At 35.9% G+C, this 18,993-nt stretch overlaps 5 protein-coding genes across 7 annotated transcripts; 2 read left to right on the top strand and 3 right to left on the bottom strand.

The window, feature by feature from the left end:
• Nucleotides 1-1,016: 1,016 nt before the first annotated feature.
• Nucleotides 1,017-3,757, bottom strand: LOC116768039 (macrophage mannose receptor 1; the record flags this gene model as incomplete). Its single annotated transcript, XM_032658658.2, has 4 exons — nucleotides 1,017-2,176; nucleotides 2,327-2,566; nucleotides 2,650-2,844; nucleotides 3,460-3,757. Coding segments are annotated over 4 exons (978 nt in total), but the record flags the coding sequence as incomplete, so codon positions are not given.
• Nucleotides 3,758-4,113: 356 nt separating this feature from the next.
• Nucleotides 4,114-6,742, bottom strand: LOC133320036 (mitochondrial nicotinamide adenine dinucleotide transporter SLC25A51). The gene is made up of 3 exons (XM_061526669.1): nucleotides 6,515-6,742; nucleotides 5,962-6,153; nucleotides 4,114-5,251 (listed from the first exon to the last, which is right to left on the bottom strand). Exons 2-3 carry the CDS (start codon nucleotides 6,130-6,132, stop codon nucleotides 4,526-4,528), a joined length of 897 nt encoding a protein of 298 aa, XP_061382653.1. The 5' UTR covers nucleotides 6,133-6,153; nucleotides 6,515-6,742; the 3' UTR covers nucleotides 4,114-4,525.
• A 249-nt stretch (nucleotides 6,743-6,991) lies between these two features.
• LOC116770141 (integrator complex subunit 4) lies at nucleotides 6,992-15,372 on the top strand. 2 transcript variants are annotated; one of them, XM_061526668.1, is made up of 16 exons: nucleotides 6,992-7,225; nucleotides 7,300-7,632; nucleotides 7,879-8,127; nucleotides 8,324-8,499; nucleotides 8,640-8,832; nucleotides 9,040-9,214; nucleotides 9,287-9,492; nucleotides 9,793-9,915; nucleotides 10,177-10,312; nucleotides 10,642-10,779; nucleotides 11,542-11,701; nucleotides 12,220-12,366; nucleotides 12,555-12,796; nucleotides 13,804-13,943; nucleotides 14,057-14,276; nucleotides 14,669-15,372. In XM_061526668.1, exons 1-16 carry the CDS (start codon nucleotides 7,172-7,174, stop codon nucleotides 14,866-14,868), a joined length of 2,892 nt encoding a protein of 963 aa, XP_061382652.1. In that variant the 5' UTR covers nucleotides 6,992-7,171; the 3' UTR covers nucleotides 14,869-15,372. The 2 variants fall into 2 exon arrangements, with proteins under 2 accessions (XP_061382652.1, XP_061382651.1); XM_061526667.1 differs by having other exon boundaries at nucleotides 7,297-7,632.
• On the bottom strand, nucleotides 15,032-16,979 carry LOC116770823 (steroid receptor RNA activator 1-like). 2 transcript variants are annotated; one of them, XM_061526671.1, is made up of 4 exons: nucleotides 16,905-16,979; nucleotides 16,763-16,826; nucleotides 16,276-16,692; nucleotides 15,032-16,152 (listed from the first exon to the last, which is right to left on the bottom strand). In XM_061526671.1, the coding sequence occupies exons 2-4, from the start codon at nucleotides 16,797-16,799 to the stop codon at nucleotides 15,998-16,000; spliced, it is 609 nt and encodes a 202-aa protein (XP_061382655.1). In that variant the 5' UTR covers nucleotides 16,800-16,826; nucleotides 16,905-16,979; the 3' UTR covers nucleotides 15,032-15,997. The 2 variants fall into 2 exon arrangements, with proteins under 2 accessions (XP_061382655.1, XP_032518380.2); XM_032662489.2 differs by having other exon boundaries at nucleotides 16,763-16,948.
• Nucleotides 16,980-17,249: 270 nt separating this feature from the next.
• LOC116770684 (stromal cell-derived factor 2) lies at nucleotides 17,250-18,880 on the top strand. Its single transcript, XM_032662301.2, has 4 exons — nucleotides 17,250-17,409; nucleotides 17,591-17,786; nucleotides 17,918-18,142; nucleotides 18,644-18,880. Exons 1-4 carry the CDS (start codon nucleotides 17,322-17,324, stop codon nucleotides 18,816-18,818), a joined length of 684 nt encoding a protein of 227 aa, XP_032518192.2. The 5' UTR covers nucleotides 17,250-17,321; the 3' UTR covers nucleotides 18,819-18,880.
• Nucleotides 18,881-18,993: the final 113 nt, after the last annotated feature.

Here is an 18,993-nt window from a genome sequence, read left to right as displayed (position 1 = left end):
GCATAGTGTCGTGTCTTTCAAGACAAAGTTTTGGTCATTTTAGAAATTCGTAATATATTTTACATATTCTCTTTATGTTTAAAACTTTTATAACATTTTTTTTAAATTCTTTATAACTTTAGTCGTTATCCAGGTTAAAAATTCATTAATAATAAAGTAATAACGAATTTACCCGACTAAGTCTAAAAATAACAAGTTATAAAAAAATAATTAAGTCAAAAATTATATATTAGACGTTTTTGCGTAATTATTAATTTTTAGTATAAAAAAAGTCCTTCTAAACAATGCAATGCAACAGAAGCAGGCAGCGGTAACGTCAGCTTCAAATGTGTAGAACGAGTTTGGAATGATGTGATTAATGCTAAGACATATGCACATTACGGTCACCTTGGGGCTTAGGCTATGAGCGCCATAATACTTCAATACACGAACCTTTCCCTAAATCGACGTTGTCAAAGTATATACGGATACTTCCCGGTTTTCCACCCATAAATCTTCCCAGCTTACAGTATTTACGTAGGTCTAAAAACCTCGCACTCCCCGTCTTCATTTTGTTAATGTTTTAGTAAAGGTACAAGTAATTTGTATGCTCATTGCTGATATTTTTAATAAGGGCTCATTTCACTTTTGGTGACCAACTCTTTAGTCCCTCGGGAAAATCTCATGTCGTAGTTCATTTCATAAAGGGGGCGTTCACAGGAGGTTGTTAGGATGAGTTTATTGAAGACGAAAAAGTATTGCTTTAAAGTTTTATAGTTAAAAAATGTGTGTAGTAAAATATATGTATCTAACAATCTTGTTGTAGGGTATCACATAGGAATTCAATCCATTTACACCTCCCTGCAGTAAGTAGCAAACCAACACAAAAAGAAGTATCTCACCATGTTATATAAATCAAAAAATTAAAATGGATTCATAACGACCATCTCTCAAATGACTTGATCCATACATTTCCGTGTGTTTTATATTTAAATTATTACTATTATAAATGAAAACAAAAAAAAAAGACATTATAACGTAAAAAAAATCAGTATATTTATAATAAACTTTTAATATTTTTTAATAGATATGACTAAGGTTTCTTGTAACTATAGAATTTAAATACATCGAGTTTGTTTGTGAAGATTTTCCCTGCGTAATAGGAAATTATTATGTATGGTGTTTTTAGTATCGGGTTCTGTACATTTTCATTGATTGACAAGTTACTGTAAAATATTTATTATATTATCAAAAAAAAAAAATAGCCTCAGTGAGCGTTTAGCGAAGACCATCGTAGTCCAATATCCCAGGGTCCCCAGACCTTAATTATTTTCTGATGACAAAACACGAGTATATTGAAGGTTAGTGTTAGTGTATGATATTATATTCCGGTCCAAAGTCAAAACCGTGCTGTTATATGGATGCGAAACGTGGAAGGTTACTGAGGACATCTCGATTCGGCTTCAGGTTTTCGTCAATCGGTGTCTTCGCCGTAGTCTCGGTATTACCAGGACCTAAAAATTTCCAAGGCTAACCTGTGGGAACGCTGCGGTGAGATACCGATTGACCTGAAAATCAGACGTCGCAAGTGGAAGTGGATCGGCCACACGCTCCGAAGGGATCCGGAACACATACCGAAGCAAGCCATAGACTGGACTACCGAAGGAGAGCGAAAACGTGGCCGCTCCAAGCAAACCTGGCGGCGGACGATCATTGCAAAGGCCAAAAACTTTTACTTACCTGTAGCATTTTTTTTTTACCTTTTTACTTACCTGTAGCACCTGGTACCTGAGAATTTGACGTCGGTATAAGCTAGCAGGTATGTATGTACTGTATACACTTATACTGACCTATTATATGTGTTTTTTCCATCAGAAACTAAGTAAGGTCTGCTGACCTGGAATCTTGCTCTATCACTAAGCGTTTAATAAACTAAAGGGAGCTGTCATATATTAAACGTCATAAATGTCAAATTGATTTCTACGCGTCAGTTCCTTTTCCATTTCAGAGTGGAGGCCAGTTCTTATACTAAACGATCCAACCGCTGGCTTCTCACAAAAGAACATGGCTGGTACATTACAACGGCTTGTTGCTATAAGACCGCTTCGTCGCAAACTTCCGCAACGTTCATCGTCTTTTGAATTATTTCCGGGACATTTGAAGTCCCAGTCTATCTGATCCTTACTTAATGGATTTCCTGTTGTAAAAATTACAAAGTATGATTACCCTGAGGTATATGATTGGTCGAGTTCTTTAGACCTTTTTTTTTAGTTGTTTATTTAATACTAGCAACACAAAAAATAAAATCAAAACAAGATATAACGTGTACGTTAAATTAAAATCCTACCTAGAACAGTTCGATAATGGTATCTCTGAAACAAGTCGCTAAAGCCAATGAATGCGAATTCGCTGGGAGCTATGGATTGTTCGGCTTGTTTGAACACGTCGCGGATGTATTCACCTTCTTCTTTGGAATCGATGATGGCAAGATGGCCGCCCGCAGCGTAACAGGTCGAATACGCCTCGTACCACGTTTGAGGCTCTGTGTGTGTTAAGTAACATGTCCCATTCGGTCCTAACTTCCAGCCTATGCGAAAGTTTTATAATCAACTCATTTCAATACGCGCACAATTACATGAATTATATAACTAATTGTAATATAATTCTCACTAGAATCAAAAGTGTCACATTCAGGATAGTATGTTATATTGTAGGCTTTGATTTTACAAACGAATGGCATCGGTTCTGAACAGGGATGGACAAACAAACGACCGTTGCGACGAGCCGCGACACACCGGCCTCCGTTGTGCTGCGGCTGTCTCAATTCCCACAGTAAATCCAGAATAGTATTTTGTAATTCATATCCTACAAAAAGAAAATATCATTCAACTTATATTCAAAAGTAGCAAAAGTGTGAAATCGATGAGGTTCTTGACAACAAATTGCCCTGGGTCTTTTTTGTTGCTTTAAATCACGCAGGAACGATTTTGATATTTTTCTATTACAATATAATAATCCATACTAATATTATAAATGCGAAAGTAACTCTGTCTGTCTGTCTGTTACTCAATCACGCCTAAACTACTGAACCGAGATATTTTGATACCCGAGAAAGGACATAGGCTACTTTTTACCCCGGCGTAATGACGCATTCCCATAGGAAAATTCGGAAGGGCCGATCGCTTTTACGCCTAAACTACTGAACAGATTTAAATGAAATTTGGTAAGGAGATAGTTTGAGACTTAAGAAAGGAAATATGATTTAAATTTTATGTTCGTGCGAATACGGAGCGGGCCGCTTTATTTTTATATACAACGTTCACAGTTTTTCTGTAGTATATTTAGGATCAGCATTGCAGCCGTGCGAACCCGGGGCGGGTTGTAGTCAAATAATAAATCATTATCTAAAGTACAGTCTCATTATATATAAATGGTCCAGTCATACAAATTTCCTATGAAAGGAGTAAAACCAAGACTCGCCTTTAATTGTGACGAACGTTCTTTCTGAATACAAATCGTGTATACCGACGTAGACCCCTTGATATTTGTTATGAATTGGAGCAACTAGAAGTGGTATGCTGTCAGCTTCGTCCAGATTATCGGGAACCATCAATTCCGTTCCCTCAGCCTCGCAACGTATACGCGAATGATGCCAACTGACGCCTTCGGGGTGCAACTTATAAAACGTGTTGAAAGCCTTCTCGTATCTGTAGTCCACCCGGAACTTAGGCCGCTCACAGTCTGTGATAAGTTCACTGAGCTGCTCTATCACGTCAATTATTTAAAATCAAATGAAAAAAAAATAACATCTTTTTAATTAAATGAAACAAATGCTATTGTAACTACATGTGATAACACAAAGATACTAATGGGTTATTACGTATTAGCGTGTACAACGCTAATTAGTCGTGTTATACGTGATAATAATTTTATAAAAGAGAAAGAAAAAGTACAAATCAAATTAAACAATCATACCAATTGTTATAAACACTAAGAAAAAAACGAAAACACGTTTCGTAAAAAAATTACTTATCATTGTAACACAATCACATGTTTTGACTTTTATCGCACAGATTATAAATTTCTGTGAATTCAACAAGCGGAAAATCATTTTTATAACATGAAAAGCAAAAGTCGTTTTAATTTTAAGAAATTTTATTTCTTTTTATATCCTACAGAATAAATAACTAAACAGTTCATTGCACGACTTTGATTTGTCGCCATGCCATATATTTTATGTGAGTGTATATATATACATAAGTGCTGACATCGAGAAAAACTATAATTAAGCTAATTCCAAGCTGTATAATTATACATTAATTATACATATTGCAAAGACAAAATGTATTCCATTATTCTGTAATATATTTTCATAAATTAATTTTTATATATAATTTAATATAGGCACACCCCATTAAAAACGCTGTAACAAAGTTGAACTTAAATTTTAGTATAAACATTTACAATAAACCCCATATACACGTCCAACGAGATATACATCATGATAAAATAATAAAAAAAAAAAAAAAACAAACAAACAATATGACTAGGGATATAAAATTTTTCTAAAAACTTCATACGAAGCGTTAATAATACCCCAGCTCAAAAACGCCCGGGATATATTTAGTAGTGCGCCGTGATAGAAATTACCGAACCTTGAACCTCGCTTGCGCAGAATATAGTTGAACTCATACAACAGCTTCCTGTGAGGGCCGCCCAGCTCGCATTGCATGCCAATTTTTATAACATTCAATGGATAAAAGAGCGTACTTAGGAAAGCACCGATTGAAGCACCAGCTAGAAAATTCTGCAAGCTATCATAGACTAATTTCTCCTGACTAGGCAATCTCAAACGCACCTCATCTCTAATGACAAAAAACAGAGCATTCGATGGACCGTTCCTGAGTAAAATTGGAACGAGCCCTCTATAAAACTCTTTGATTCCATAGTGCTTATATATATTACTGGCTGCGTCCGCAGTATTCTTGAACTTTTGATGGTACTTTGGATGGATCAGTAATGTTTGGAGACGTTCAAACGGCATGAGGGTGGCTTCAAAACAACCAGCGACCACTCCCGCTATCATCTTAGAGAGATGAGGGTTCACGTTATAATGTAACAGAGGCTGGAGACACTCATCATATATACCAAACATGAGAGACATTGACATAGATCTTTGTAACAGAGGCGGCAACATCCCACGGTATAAATAACCCAAGCCTTCCTTTTGGAGTTGGTTGAGAGCAAATGTAGCTTCGACTCCATGCATCATCTGAAACAAATTAACCAATCTCAAGCTCATTCTTATCTTAGATGATAAAGTATAAAATAAATAAGTAGTATGAAGTATACAGCTCACACCTAATTTCATAAGTGAATTCTATATAATCTATATAATTCAGAAAATAATCATTAAATGGGTGTCATAAGAAGCAGTAAGTAAATAAAACTTAAGCCTCATACCTTGAATTGAGGTAAAAATTTAAATTTACTTCTCTACTCAACATAACACCAGTGCTAATTTTCACTTCCTATTTTTTTTTAAGTTCAGTGTTATATATTTTTTTAATATTTTATTTTGATTGATAAACATATTTAATGCCTCAAAAATTCATTAATTTCATAGATTGATTATGTCATTTACATTCATTTAAAATTTTAGCATGAACATATATACTTAAGTAGGTTTAAAGCTGCAAGAATTTTTTTTATTTAAGAAATTCATATTATGTGTCAGACTTTTTAATTACCTGCCCCAAGATCAAGAATGTACGAATTATTGTAATTATTTGACTAAATATTTTTTTTTACATCTCACATTTGACATTTTTCCACTTTTTTAGCTCATGAAGATTTATATTTTCCAATCATGCACATACTGTGTATCTTTCTTTGTATAAATTGTAAACAAAAGCCAGGGACAATTTCTTCTTAAAATTCAAGTGTATTAATTTTGTCTACGGCATTGAAAAATATCCTCACCTGTCTAAATATGACTTTATTTAAGGGATAGCTAATGAGAATGTTGCAGAAGGCAGAACCTCCACCACAAACAAACTCTTTCCAATGTTGGTGTTGGAGGTTGTTTGATCCCTTAAGGGCTGCCTTACTCTCATTGCTGCCTTTAAAATCTGACATTTTTAATTCATTCATACTATTTGCTTACAGCCATATCTGGAAAGTAAATATTAAGATAGTGAGATATAATTATGTAAATAACTTATTGCTGAATTTGTTAATATTTAATTCAGGGTGGGTCCCTAATTGTTTATGACAGACATAGCGGATGCATATATTATAAAATATTTAATGAGGTGTATGTATAATACTATAAGTGTACAAATTATTAAAAAAAATTGATTGAATGACATATTTTTAAGTCATAAATTCCATGTATATTATAAAAATACAAGATCTAAGTCGTCATCCATTACCGTTTTAATATTCAAAAATACTGAAAGCATATTTAAGAAACAGGTATAGAAACAACACAAATAATATGTGCTTTTTTTAAGCGGCGTATTATATTTCTTACCTTAAATTATTATCAGTGTTTTAAGCTATTCACATATTCTATAATCAGCCATAGAGCTCGTAACACTTTATTTTTTAGTTTTTAGACTAAAAGTCGATGGTTATGTAAGTGTAACTCATAAATTGTAATATTTAACGAAATTTGTTAGCTTAATTTTGTACAAAATATTGCGGAAAGTAGTCCCTCAAGGTTCAAAAAATTAAAATTGGACATTAGAATTAACAAACGTCATAAGTTGAGTGACGTCTGACATCCAAAATAATTTTGCAATTCTCATTCACGCAGTTATTTTGAAGTTGTAAATAATATTTGATTTTCTGATTAATGATAATTTAAGATTTTTACATTTCTAAGATAAATATATGATATTTTAAATTATGATAATATGATATTTTATATTCATAATTTTTAAATCTAAACAGTCAAACATCAATTGATGTATATTTATTTTACATCAATTGACATAATGTAGTGTGGGCATCTCACCTTTTAACAGTCAGAATGGCTTAACCAGTCAAAATCGAAGAATTTGACACATTATAAAGATGTGCATTTATCCTACGTCAAGCTTAAATTAAGATTGTAAACATTACTGTTTGCTGTTTTCAAATAACAGCTAGCGTTATTAAAGGCTTTTTTCTTAATTTTTGAATTTAAATGGCTGCAGTTCTCAAAAAGAGAGCCTTAGCGGAATACAATAAATCATTCCAGGTATCGTACTATAACAACTTCGACTGTGTAAATTTATTTACTTTTTAATAATACTTTAATTATTTTTTTAGCAGGATGGTCCTTCGTCCAAAAAGTTACATCTAGCCAAAAAACCGCTTATAGGTAGTTCAGCTGCAGCTTTCGTGGGACTGCTAGAGAAATGTAAATCTAGTGATGAGGCATTACAGTTACTATTACGCATCTCAGATTGCCTACAGTTCCAAGAATCAGATGTCGAGGAAGCCATCAAGAAGCTATCAGAACATTTTCAATCTGAAGAGGAGTCAGTGGTCAGGGTTAAAATACTCTGGCTCTTCTGTGATATAGGTCTAGAATGCCCCGGAGCTAATTTGAATAACTTGATTGATGAGACCATACATTTAATTAAAAATGAAACATCACATAAGGTAATGTCTTTTTTTTTTATTCTGGTATGTTTTGCTTCATTTTTTTTCAATTTATTTAGATAAATAAACTGAAAACCACAATATTAGGTTTGACCAGAGTTCTAATTAGTGGATGTACTTTTTGTATTCTAAATCTAACACATAATCTTGTCAATTTTTAATTAATATTATTAATCTCATTGTACCGTGTATGTTGAATGCGCCAAGGTTATATTAAAGATATCCTATTTATTTACATTTATCCAGGTGATAGCACAAGGTATAGCGACATTACTTAAACTTGGTACCAAGCTTAGTGACGATAAGATTCTCATGATGAGGCTTGTCAGTGTAGCCAGAGACAATCTCAAGGATACCAGCCACCAAGTGAAATGTAAATGTCTGCAGTTGATAAGTGAACTCTACCCGATATATCCGGAGTCTGATAGAACAGTAGAAATGACGGCAGAGGCTGATACTATTGTCAAGTTGCTCGGGGACTACAGTAATGCCGAGGTTCATGAAATTTATACTTTTTATATAAGATATCACTTAAGCAATACATTTATTAAGTATTTATATTTAAGTCATTCAATTTTCAATAATTTAAGGTGTGTTTTACTGCCTTTTAGGAACTCACCTATTTATATGGAAACTTAAATCAATATATTCTTAGGTAAATAATTGTTTTTAATATTTATAAATATTTTAGGATGCGAGAGTGAGATGTGAGGCATTTCAGTCACTCTTGACGTTGCATGAGAGAGGTCAAACATTAAGCGCTAGTCTATATGAGCCAGTGTGTGCTGCACTCTCAGACGACTATGAGATAGTAAGGGAAGTAGCACTCAAACTGGTGTGGCTACTAGGAAACAAGTACCCAGAAAAGTAAGCATATATCCTCATATATATGTACTTAAATAACTTCAGTATTGAAAATAATATATTTTTTTTAAATTCTATTATAGTTTTTGGGGAAATTATATTTACATACTAAATTATAAAATCACTGTGATTCATAATTTCAGTTCAGTAACATTACAAGACGGAGAGACAACAATTCGTCTCGTAGATGATGCGTTTATTCGTATTTGCTCAGCTGTAAATGATCTGTGTATGCAAGTACGAGCTCTGTCCTGTTCTCTGCTGGGCACAACAAGAGCTGTCTCTGATCGCTTCCTCTTGCAAACGTTGGATAAACAACTCATGAGTAACATGAAGGTTGGTACACTGTTCTGTTAAGTACATGCCTTAATTAGATTTCTAACTTAACTTCGCCGTTTCCAAAATGTATGCAGAGTTGCTTTCGGTCACAGCTCATAATAATAAGGGCCTCATCGTCTGTATTTCTTAATTCATGCTGTGTAATTGCATCTAAGTCTTCCATAAAATGCTTTAACACATAGTATAAGGATATTTGTTCTGCAGAAAAAGCGCACCCTCCACGAGCGTAGTTCCGAGCTGGTTCGTTCCGGTGCCTGGGCGAGCGGTCGTCGCTGGGCGGATGACGCTCCCGGTCAGCTGCTCGAGCAAAGCGCTGTGCAGCTGCTGCCGGGTGGTGCAGCGGGGGCCTTTGTCCATGGTTTAGAGGACGAGCTCATGGGTGACTACCGAATACTATATAATAGTTTTTATTATGTGTGTATGTATGTAATGCTATATGAATATATTTCAGAGGTGCGCACTGCTGCTGTAGATGCTGTTTGTCAGTTGTCGCTGGTGAATCCGGTGTTCGCGACGACTTCCCTGGACTTTTTGGTCGATATGTTCAATGATGAGATAGAGGACGTCCGTCTGCGGGCCATAGACAGTCTAACACGCATCTCACACCACATCATACTCAGAGAGGACCAGTTGGAGATAATTCTGGGAGCTCTGGAGGTTTGACACTCACTTTATTTTTATTTATTTAATCTATCGCTTCATTAGGACTGAAGTTAATAATTTTATGCCAATGTCAATATATGTTTTATTGTAATAAAATATAATTTTAAATATGCTGCGTGAAGAATACTTGAAGGAGATTGCCTCTTTTAAAGAGTCCACTTATATTTTTACTAACAACTAGAAAAGTACACAAATGTATAAATACTAACCTTAACAGATTACATACATTGTTCAATAAAAAGTTTTAAATTATTGATCCAAAAATAATTTAAATTGTTATATATTTTATTACAGGATTACTCTATGGACGTCAGGGAAGGTCTACACAGGATGCTGGGGTCGTGTACCGTAGCTTCCAAGACCTGCCTCGAGATGTGTATAGACAAAATATTGGAGAATCTCAAACGTTATCCTCAGGTATATTATCATTATTCATAATTTATTTTTCATTAACATAGTTAAAGTTTTTTTATCATTTCACCATTTATATAATTTTTATATGGTCCCACAATTTATGCATTTTAAATAATAATTGTCAAACCTGAATCTCGATGTACGTGTGATGTACCTGTGTTTGTAAAGGAATGCATGTGTGTGCGTGTTAGTGAGGGACGCGATGCGATAGATGGCGCTGTTAATAATTATTTTAAACTAATATATCTTCACAACATGTTTCAGGACAAGCGGTCGACCTTCCGTTGCGTGCAACAAATGGGCATCAAGCACGCGTCTCTGGTGCTGCCGCTGGTGCCGCGACTGCTGGCCGTTCATCCGTTCTTCGACATGCCGGAACCGGATGTCGATGATCCCGCTTGTATGATTTACTAAATTTAATTTTTTAACGTATACGTCCTTTTAAAATTGTTTATCAACACATGAGTGATGTTATTTTTTGCTCGAAATATTGGTAACAAATGGTTTGTTCTATAATGTGCAAAAATAGTTGAGTTCTCCAAATTTTTTAATTTATATCTTAACTAATATACTTCAATTAGTACAAGTTAAACTCCGGGTATGGACAAACTAAAAACAGAGAGTTTCCTTAGTAGTCACACACACACATGAATACTAGGAAACTGTTAGTTTGTAGATGCGAGCTGGTGATAACGTTCCTTTGAACTAAATATCCTCAAATCGATCCAGACATGTGTGTCCTGATCCTGGTCCTGAACGCTGCCCAACACTGCATCACAATGCTGCCACTCTTGGAGGACTACACCGTCAAACATTACACATACTTGAGGGATACCATGCCTCATCTGGTGCCGCATTTGCCTATCGGTGAATATTAATTATCTATCTTTTAGCTGAAACACATGTTAATTTAAAACAAATTATCTGTTAGATTTCTATCAAATTTAATAGAATTCCCTGGTATTACAAAAATACTGTGATAAATTTATACGGCAAAAGCTCTTTATACCTTATATATATGTACATATGACTATATGTTCCATACATATGCAGCGCATACAGAAATTGAATATGGACTGGTAATAATTTATATGGTAACATAGGGGACACTTTACTGGGTGACAAAATAAAAATGGATGTATAAAAAACTATTTAATTGAAGTTTTTGGACATTTGTAAAATTATCTAAAGGCTTACCCGACTTCTCTTATTGGCACGCCAAAACACTGGCGGCTTGTCCCTATTTGACTTATTAAAACTCGAGGACAGAATCTCCAAATGCGTTACACGTGAAAGTCCCCCGCGGTGTCATTCAATAACATATTTTAGACAGTTGTAATAAGATCTATTTCACTTTTTTTATTAGTCTATTTGGCGGCATCTAGACAGGGTGTTAGGTTGGGTAGTTACAGGAATCCTTGTATTATCGTGTAAGTGCATGTTAGATCTGCGTGCGAGGAACTTTTTGGTCCGCGGATAGTAAAAATCGGGTTCGAATCGGGAGCTTTAACTGTATACGTTAAGAGCATTAACGTTCGTTTGTATGCATTGTCTGTAGTTTTTGAGATATAGCAGACATGCACACAGAAGCATTTTTTTAATAATCGGCTATTTAATGAATATTCCCAGGGGACAACCAACAGTCGAGGAGTGAGCTGAGCGAGCTGGAGGTGGACGACAGCGCCGTGCGACGCTTCATGGACAGTGTGCTGCAGCACATCGACAACGTGACGCTGTCCGCCAACGTGCGCCTCAAGATGATGCAGGCGGTGGAGGAGCAGCTCAATAAGTATGAACCCAGTCCCGGGGCCAGGAGTGTTGTTTTGTGGTGGATGCGAAGAAGCAAAGATTTAAATGATTCAAATTTAAAGCCAAATTAGGATTAATCGGTCCGACTGTGTTGTAAAGGGTGAACACATAGTGACAGTGCTCTCAAAGGAATATGAAACTGAAGCTGCTGACTGCTGAGTCAGAGCCGTGAGGAATGAACAGTCTTACTTAGAAGCTATAGAGCGATCGATCACACCGTGACTGTCTTATTATTTATTTACCTATCGCTGTAACACCGCCGCGTACATGCGCTGTTTTGGTGTGTTGTTACGCGACAGTTTCTGTAACTCAAGCCAATGTGAGTATTTTGTGATAAAATAGGAGCGTCTCAAGTGATGTACAGCCTCCACACGCGGGTGTAGGGATGAGCGAACCAGCGTTACTCATATTATAAATCTTATCTGATATTTTGTGAATGCGCTTGGTCGCTATAATTCTCATATGTATGGTTTCATGCGACACGTTTTATTCTACCAGACTGTCGGAGATGGAGCCGCTGGTGGCTGGTGCTGCGAATTTCACGTCCCTGTTCGTCCGCGGAGTGGTGTCGTTGAACGAGGCCCTGACCGCGCCCTCCGGCCCGCCGCAGCACGCGCTGCAGCATCTCACCACGGATTGCCTCAGGTGACACTTATATGGACCTACCGATGACGTCACAGCCGTAGATATGTGGACCTAACCAAAGCTAGACTTACGACAGAAGATGTGTATACAATTCATTAGGTCCGCAGGTTCCAAACCTCTTATTCCGGTTAATATGCGAAAATTGTATCGTATAATAAGAATTATTAAAAATAGATTCGTGTCTCCAGACTCCAGCACCAGTTTAGCGGGGTGACCGAACAGGAGACGGCTTGCGTGTATCAGCTGGCGTTGCGCGTATGCGCGGCGAGGCTCACGGCAGCGGTGGAGGGGGGAGGAGGGGGAGCGGTGCCGGTGGGGGGAGCGGCCGCTGCGGGAGGGGGAGGGGGGCCCGGACAAGCGGCCGCCCTGTCCTCTCTGGCAGCGCTGACACATCACGCTGAAGTGCTGGACAGGTTGTTGGCATCCGCTGGTGAGATGTTTTTTTTAAATTTAATATAGAATATTTGAATTCTACACTCAACTCGATATTGCGAATTGAAGAGTTCTCATTGAATAGACTGGATGTTTTTTTAGTCGTTTTTACCTTTGTTTATAATTTTTATGTCTTCATATGTCTTCTTATTGAGTTCAGAGAAATAAACGTATATTTAACATACAATATATATCTTGGATGTTAACTGAACTTGTGACGTCATACGTCGCACAAACAGAACAACATGTCATTTAAGGGATGAATTAAAGTATGTACGTACGTTATTCTGAGATCTGCACTACATTATTGGAAGGTTTCAACAAAATCGGTTCAGCATATTTCACGTAAGAGCAACACACATGCAAAAATGTCCTATTTATAACATTAGTGAAAATATTACAGTTCAAAAGGGACTCGTTTAATGAAATCTAAGATTTTCGAGAGTTTTATTCATTTAAATGAAACTAATATTTTTCGGATAAACTACGTGTGATTTATTTTTGTAAAAAATCTACATACTCCCAACGTTTCAGTTACTTTTCAGCAACCGTGACCACAAGCAGACGAGATGTCTCATGTGTATGTAGTTTTTTACAAAAATAAATCACGCGTAGTTTATCCGAAAAATATTAGTTTCATTTATAAAGGACTCGTATAGTTTCTAAGGCGGGCCTCATCTACAATAATATAGCAAAATCTGGTTGATTCTACAATATCATTAGCGCGTAGGGAGAATTTTGAAAAAATGCGCAATGATTGAACAGAAGTTTGAGCGAGCTTAAATTTTATTGCGCAATATTTTCCCAGTCCGCTGTTCCGAGCGGCTGTGATCGGTTCAGTCACGGGAATGGTTTGTCAATCTTATTACTAAAAATTATTGAACGTTTGGATTCAAACAGGGTGATCAATATTATTGCACAATAAAAATATTGTGCAAATTTACTGTAGATGTGTGGGCCGCCTTACACCTATATCATAAATAAAGCAGTTTTATGCTGATACAGGTGTGGAACCCGATCCGTTCACGATAGCGGTCTTTCAGCAGCTGTCGGCGAGCGAACACAAACCGGCGTCGCTGGCTCGAGCGCTGCAGCCGCTGCTCCTGTCCGCACCCCTACCAATAATACCTAAACCTAACCTCAAGGTGTGTTACGTAAAAAAAAGTCAAAAGAATTTTGCCATTATATAGCGATTGATTTAACTATGAAACACATACTTACATATAATGTATATTATACACAATGTTATTTGTCATAGATCCGTATGTGCTCAGCGAGCATTATAGAACCGGCTACGGACAACGACACAGTGTTGCGTTTCTGTGCTGGCCTCATAACCGGTGTGGCGCTGGAGGCTGAGGTGGTGAGGGTCAGCGACCCCGCTCAGCTGAGGGTCAAGGTCGCTTACCCTGACACGAGGGTACACGCCCTTGTACCACCCAGAGATCACCTGCGACCTCTGGACCATACCAATACGAGTGAGTATAAATGAATTTGTCTCTGCCTGCAACTACTAAGACTCGTGCCTGTCCAGAACTTACGTCAATTCGACCTCGGAACATACGTCAAAGACAGCACTAGAGGGCTCTTTTCAAATTTGGTTAAATAGAGAGGAGCTTGGACGGTGGAGGTGAGCGTTTCACGCGCGTTAGTTAGGGGCCCCTTAAACCTACACCTGGGTCGGAAGTCCCAGGCACTGTTGAAGCTCCTCTCCCTGAAACGCGATGGACCCGGCACCCGCACGGTGAATCCTTTGAACGCTGAGAAGTTTAGTTTCTTCGTCCCGTTTAGCTTTTGCATGACACATTCAATCTATTTATGTTTGTGGGCCTGGAGACAGTCAGGGATTACATGTAATTAATGTTCACAGATGACGATGGAACCCAGAACGTCCGTTTGCTGACGAAGGTGTTGATATCTCACGGTGTGTGGACGGAGCCGTGCGGGGTCGATATATCTGTGTGCCTGGCCGTGGAGGACGGAGGCAGCCGGGAAGCTGCACCTCTAGTGGAGCTATGCCGACCTGTGCGCGTCACGGTGGCACCGAAACCAATCAAACGCGGCATATAGGACTTACTCTTACAGAGCTTATTGCGCAAAGCTCTCATCAAATCTCCAGCCGACGCAATGAATTCATGAAAATACTGAAATTGATCCGATCAATTTCTGAGAGTTCAGTGCAAAAAACTTTACTTTAGCCAGTAAGAGTTTAAATTTTAATAAGAAACTATAATAATTGTTTAATTTCTTTTATTTACAATTTAATATATTTACTGTACATCGTGTCCTGTACATATGTCGATGTTTAAATCCATTGAGTATCACATACGTAAAAATCTGTATAACTATAAAAAAATACACAGAAGAATAACACACTTTTATCATACAAATAGTTTTGGAATCACCGTCATGACTAGCAATAATTTTGAAAATATATAAACCGCACACAATCATAATGAAACTTACAGACATTTATCACACAAATATAGGATTTATAAACTATGTATCGATTTCTGAACGGAATATTGTAAATTATGAATCTGGCACCTAATAAATATACATATTTTAATAACAGTACTGTGTCTATCATTGCTTTTATAGCCTCGGGGTATATACAACACATAGTAACACATTAAAATCAGGGATAGCATGAATATTATATATAACTTTGGATCACCGACTCACATGTCCGGAAGTATTTTTATTCTATAGATTTCTAAAACATGAAATAATTCAGGTATTGTTAACGACCATCATGCTTTGCTGTTTAACAGTGACGACAATTCATCACTTTTAAGTGCACTATATAAGTATTAAACCGAAAAATTAGAAAAAATTGTTAAAGTTTCTATATGAGAAATCTTTTTTTAATATTTAAATGAAACTAATATTTTTCGGATATACTACGCGTGCTTTATTTTTGTAAAAAATCTACATACTCCCGATGTTTCGGTTACTTTTCAGCAACAGATGTCTCACATGTATGTAGTTTTTTTTTTCATTGAAACTCGTGAAAGTTCGATCTCAATATCTTTTACATTAATTTGTTACAGATTTTGATATATTAATATACATATTGCTATGTAACAGAGCATTGACGTGTTTGATTTCATTAAAATAAAAAAATTACACTTATGAATACAGTATAAGTAACAGTACTTGCTTGTGTATGTCTACGAGAGCAGATTGTCATAAATGTTTATTCTTTATCAATAGCCAATAGTTCAGAGCGAGCAATACAATGGTAGATAAGCTGTTTGACTCCCGGCATCCAAGCGCAAACAGCACTCACATGGTCCACCATTAATGCTTTATGGATGTCGTCAGCTTTTTTAGGAGTGTCATCCCTAAGCGCTGCAATTATTATAAAGTGTTTAAACAAATAAGGTTTCTTATATCTAGAATTTAAGATAAAAATTCTTGATATTCTCTTTGTAATGCGAGACAAATCATTACATAATTAAAAATAAAACCAACCATAAGCTAAGTCTCTCATCCGTAACTGAACTAATTTAGTTAATTTATTATTCCGCCACATATCTTCCATTGTGGCAATTTTCTTTTTAATACTTTCAGATTTAGGTCCTAATTCACTGCTTGATTCCAATAATTGTAATAGTATGTCCTTGACTTCTTTCAGTGTACTTTCACTATCCAACTCAATATGTTCATCAGATTTTGTTTCTGGTACGATATTTTGGGTAAGAGTTTGTAGTTCCAATGAGGACGGCATGGGTGGTAAGTTTATGGATGGTGGTGGGATTGAATTCGTGGCATTTCCTGATAATGGAAAAGCAACCCTTTTGTTTAGAATATTTCGAGGTCTGTTAGGTGCTGTATTTTGTGCATTGTATGCAAAACTGGGTGGATCATTCCATCCGGGGTCGTAGGACACTGCAAAATTAGTAATCGTTATTATTAATGAAAAAATAATTTTATATCACATATGAAGTATAATGTTTACCTTTGCTAGGGGCAGGAGAACTGTCACAATTCTCCATTATTTTTTTTTTAACTAAAAAGTCTGGCTACAAGGAAAAGTTATTATTCAGTTATCACTAAATTATTTCAATCTTTATCAAGTTTAACTAATAATATTTAGATACCGATTCGTTCAACTACGAGCACTGAAAATGAAAACGTCAAATTAGTAAATGTAGACTTTTGACAAGACTAATAAAAACATGATGTTTCATTTAATTTAAAATAAGTATTTTGGCATATTACAATAAAATGTAAATAAATAAATATACGAGCACTTATAATTAAAAATTAATTGAAGTAAATTGAATCCGGTTAAGTGTTGTATAAAAGTCAATCAATATTAATTTTCATAATTTTTGGTGTTACGGATTTCTGTATTTTTCTATTACTAACTAACTTTTTTATATTTTCCTACTGTTAACTATTTGCATTAAAAAAAGTTTATTTCAGAACTGATAAGAAAAGTCTAAATTATGGGATAATGGTGACCGGTGACACTTGACAACATTCAGTACACATTGAATTTCCATCCGAAGAAAATGGCTCTCACCAAGTTTTTCAGCGGCTATTTTCATGTATTTACTGTATTATGCATACTAAACTTATGGGTTACTCGTGTATGTGAAGGTACTCGTTTTTCTTGGTCAATATATTTGTAAAGATTTATCACTTAATAGAAGCATTTGTTTTATCACCATATCATCATAACAATTACGTGGCCCTATAGTATTATTCGGGGTGGATATCAAAAAATATTGACTAAACTAAATTTCGCAAGTGAGTGTGTTTTATTTTGTAATATTTACAGGATCAAGAGCTGAATTTGTTACTTGCGGTACAATTTTAAAGTTAATTAACACAGACTTGAAACTGCGGCTCCATTCACATGATGTAAAGTATGGGTCTGGTTCGGGGCAACAGTCTGTTACTGCGGTGGACGTTTCCGATGACCATAACAGTCATTGGTCAGTTCGAGCAGCTATGGGTGAAACATGCAAACGAGGGTAAAAAATAAAAATTTGTTATAATTAGTATTATTAAAAAAAAAAATTAAGTTATTTTTAATTATAACAATCATCATATTCTTCTTTGTCCTCGAGATCAACCTTTCAGTTCATAAATAAATATTTTGTAGAGCTCCAATAAAATGCAACACTAAAATAAGACTTCAGCATGTTGGTACTAAGAAGAACTTGCACTCGCATTACTTCTCATCACCTCTGTCAGGCAATCAGGAGGTATCTTGCTATGGTGATGAAGACGGCGAAGGAGATAGCGGAGACAATTGGATGGTTGTTTGTAATAATGATTATTGGAGAAGGGACACTCCGGTCAAGTTTAGACATGTTGATACCTCTGCGTGAGTATTCAGTGAAAGTACATTGACCATTTTATTTATGTATATCGCTATTAGCCCTGCGGCTTTGTCTAGATGAAACTAATCCTTTAGTAGTGGAATACTAATAACAATATAATATTAGTTTCATTTAAATAAATACTCACAAAAGTCTCAGATCTCATTACACATACATCACCGGTGAAGTTAAATGTGAAAATAAAGACTGCAATAGAAACAGATGTTAAATAATTGCATAATTATTTACCTAATATAATAGTTTGAAAATGAATCCCTTAACTTTACATATTTTTTCTACTATTAAAAAGTCCTCATGTGGCAAAAAACTGCTTAAAATCTCTTAAAATCTAACTCCATTGTTAATTTTTTTGTCATGATAAACAAGTTGCTGCTATTTATTCTTAAATGAGTTTAGACAGGAGATGATGACAATTCAACCATATATTTTGTTTTAAAGCATAGAAGTTGTCGTAGTCGTATCTACAATATCACCGATTATTCCAGGTACCTGGCTGGTTCCGGCCGGACGTTTGGTAGACCCATCAGTGGTCAGGGTGAGATAGTCGGTGTCAGCTCCCAGTATGGCGCTTATACCGACTGGCAGGCCCAGGAAGGCCTTTTCGTTCATCCGAGTGACATGCTACCACATCAACAACAAGCAATCCATACAGAATTGTAATTTAGTGAAATTAAACTAGCCTATTTATAATTTTATAATAAGGAATGGTGTTTATATGAGTTCCTAGCCTGTTTTATTTCAATATTTTTTACAATGTTCAATGAAGCTGGAATGTGTGACTTATGACTGTGCCTAAACAGCCAAAAAAGATTTTTAATATCTGTGGTAATATTAC

The sequence above is a fragment of the Danaus plexippus genome, assembly GCF_018135715.1.
Source record: "Danaus plexippus chromosome 3 unlocalized genomic scaffold, MEX_DaPlex mxdp_25, whole genome shotgun sequence".
NCBI lineage: Eukaryota > Metazoa > Arthropoda > Insecta > Lepidoptera > Nymphalidae > Danaus > Danaus plexippus.
This window is presented reverse-complemented; position numbering and strand designations above follow the sequence as displayed.

Coding starts and splice junctions, on each gene's coding strand:
- LOC133320036 (XM_061526669.1), bottom strand. CDS start 6,132: ATGAATGAATTAAAAATGTCAGATTTTAAAGGCAGCAATGAGAGTAAG. Junction 5,252..5,961: donor ATAAAGTCATATTTAGACAG/GTGAGGATATTT, acceptor AATTTGTTTCAG/ATGATGCATGGAGTCGAAGC.
- LOC116770141 (XM_061526667.1), top strand. CDS start 7,172: ATGGCTGCAGTTCTCAAAAAGAGAGCCTTAGCGGAATACAATAAATCA. Junction 11,702..12,219: donor GTGGAGGAGCAGCTCAATAA/GTATGAACCCAG, acceptor TTATTCTACCAG/ACTGTCGGAGATGGAGCCGC. Junction 12,797..13,803: donor CAGGTTGTTGGCATCCGCTG/GTGAGATGTTTT, acceptor ATGCTGATACAG/GTGTGGAACCCGATCCGTTC.
- LOC116770823 (XM_061526671.1), bottom strand. CDS start 16,799: ATGGAGAATTGTGACAGTTCTCCTGCCCCTAGCAAAG. Junction 16,693..16,762: donor TTCTCCTGCCCCTAGCAAAG/GTAAACATTATA, acceptor CTAATTTTGCAG/TGTCCTACGACCCCGGATGG. Junction 16,153..16,275: donor GATGAGAGACTTAGCTTATG/GTTGGTTTTATT, acceptor TAATAATTGCAG/CGCTTAGGGATGACACTCCT.
- LOC116770684 (XM_032662301.2), top strand. CDS start 17,322: ATGGCTCTCACCAAGTTTTTCAGCGGCTATTTTCATGTATTTACTGTA. Junction 17,410..17,590: donor GGTTACTCGTGTATGTGAAG/GTACTCGTTTTT, acceptor TAATATTTACAG/GATCAAGAGCTGAATTTGTT. Junction 17,787..17,917: donor GGTGAAACATGCAAACGAGG/GTAAAAAATAAA, acceptor AATATTTTGTAG/AGCTCCAATAAAATGCAACA.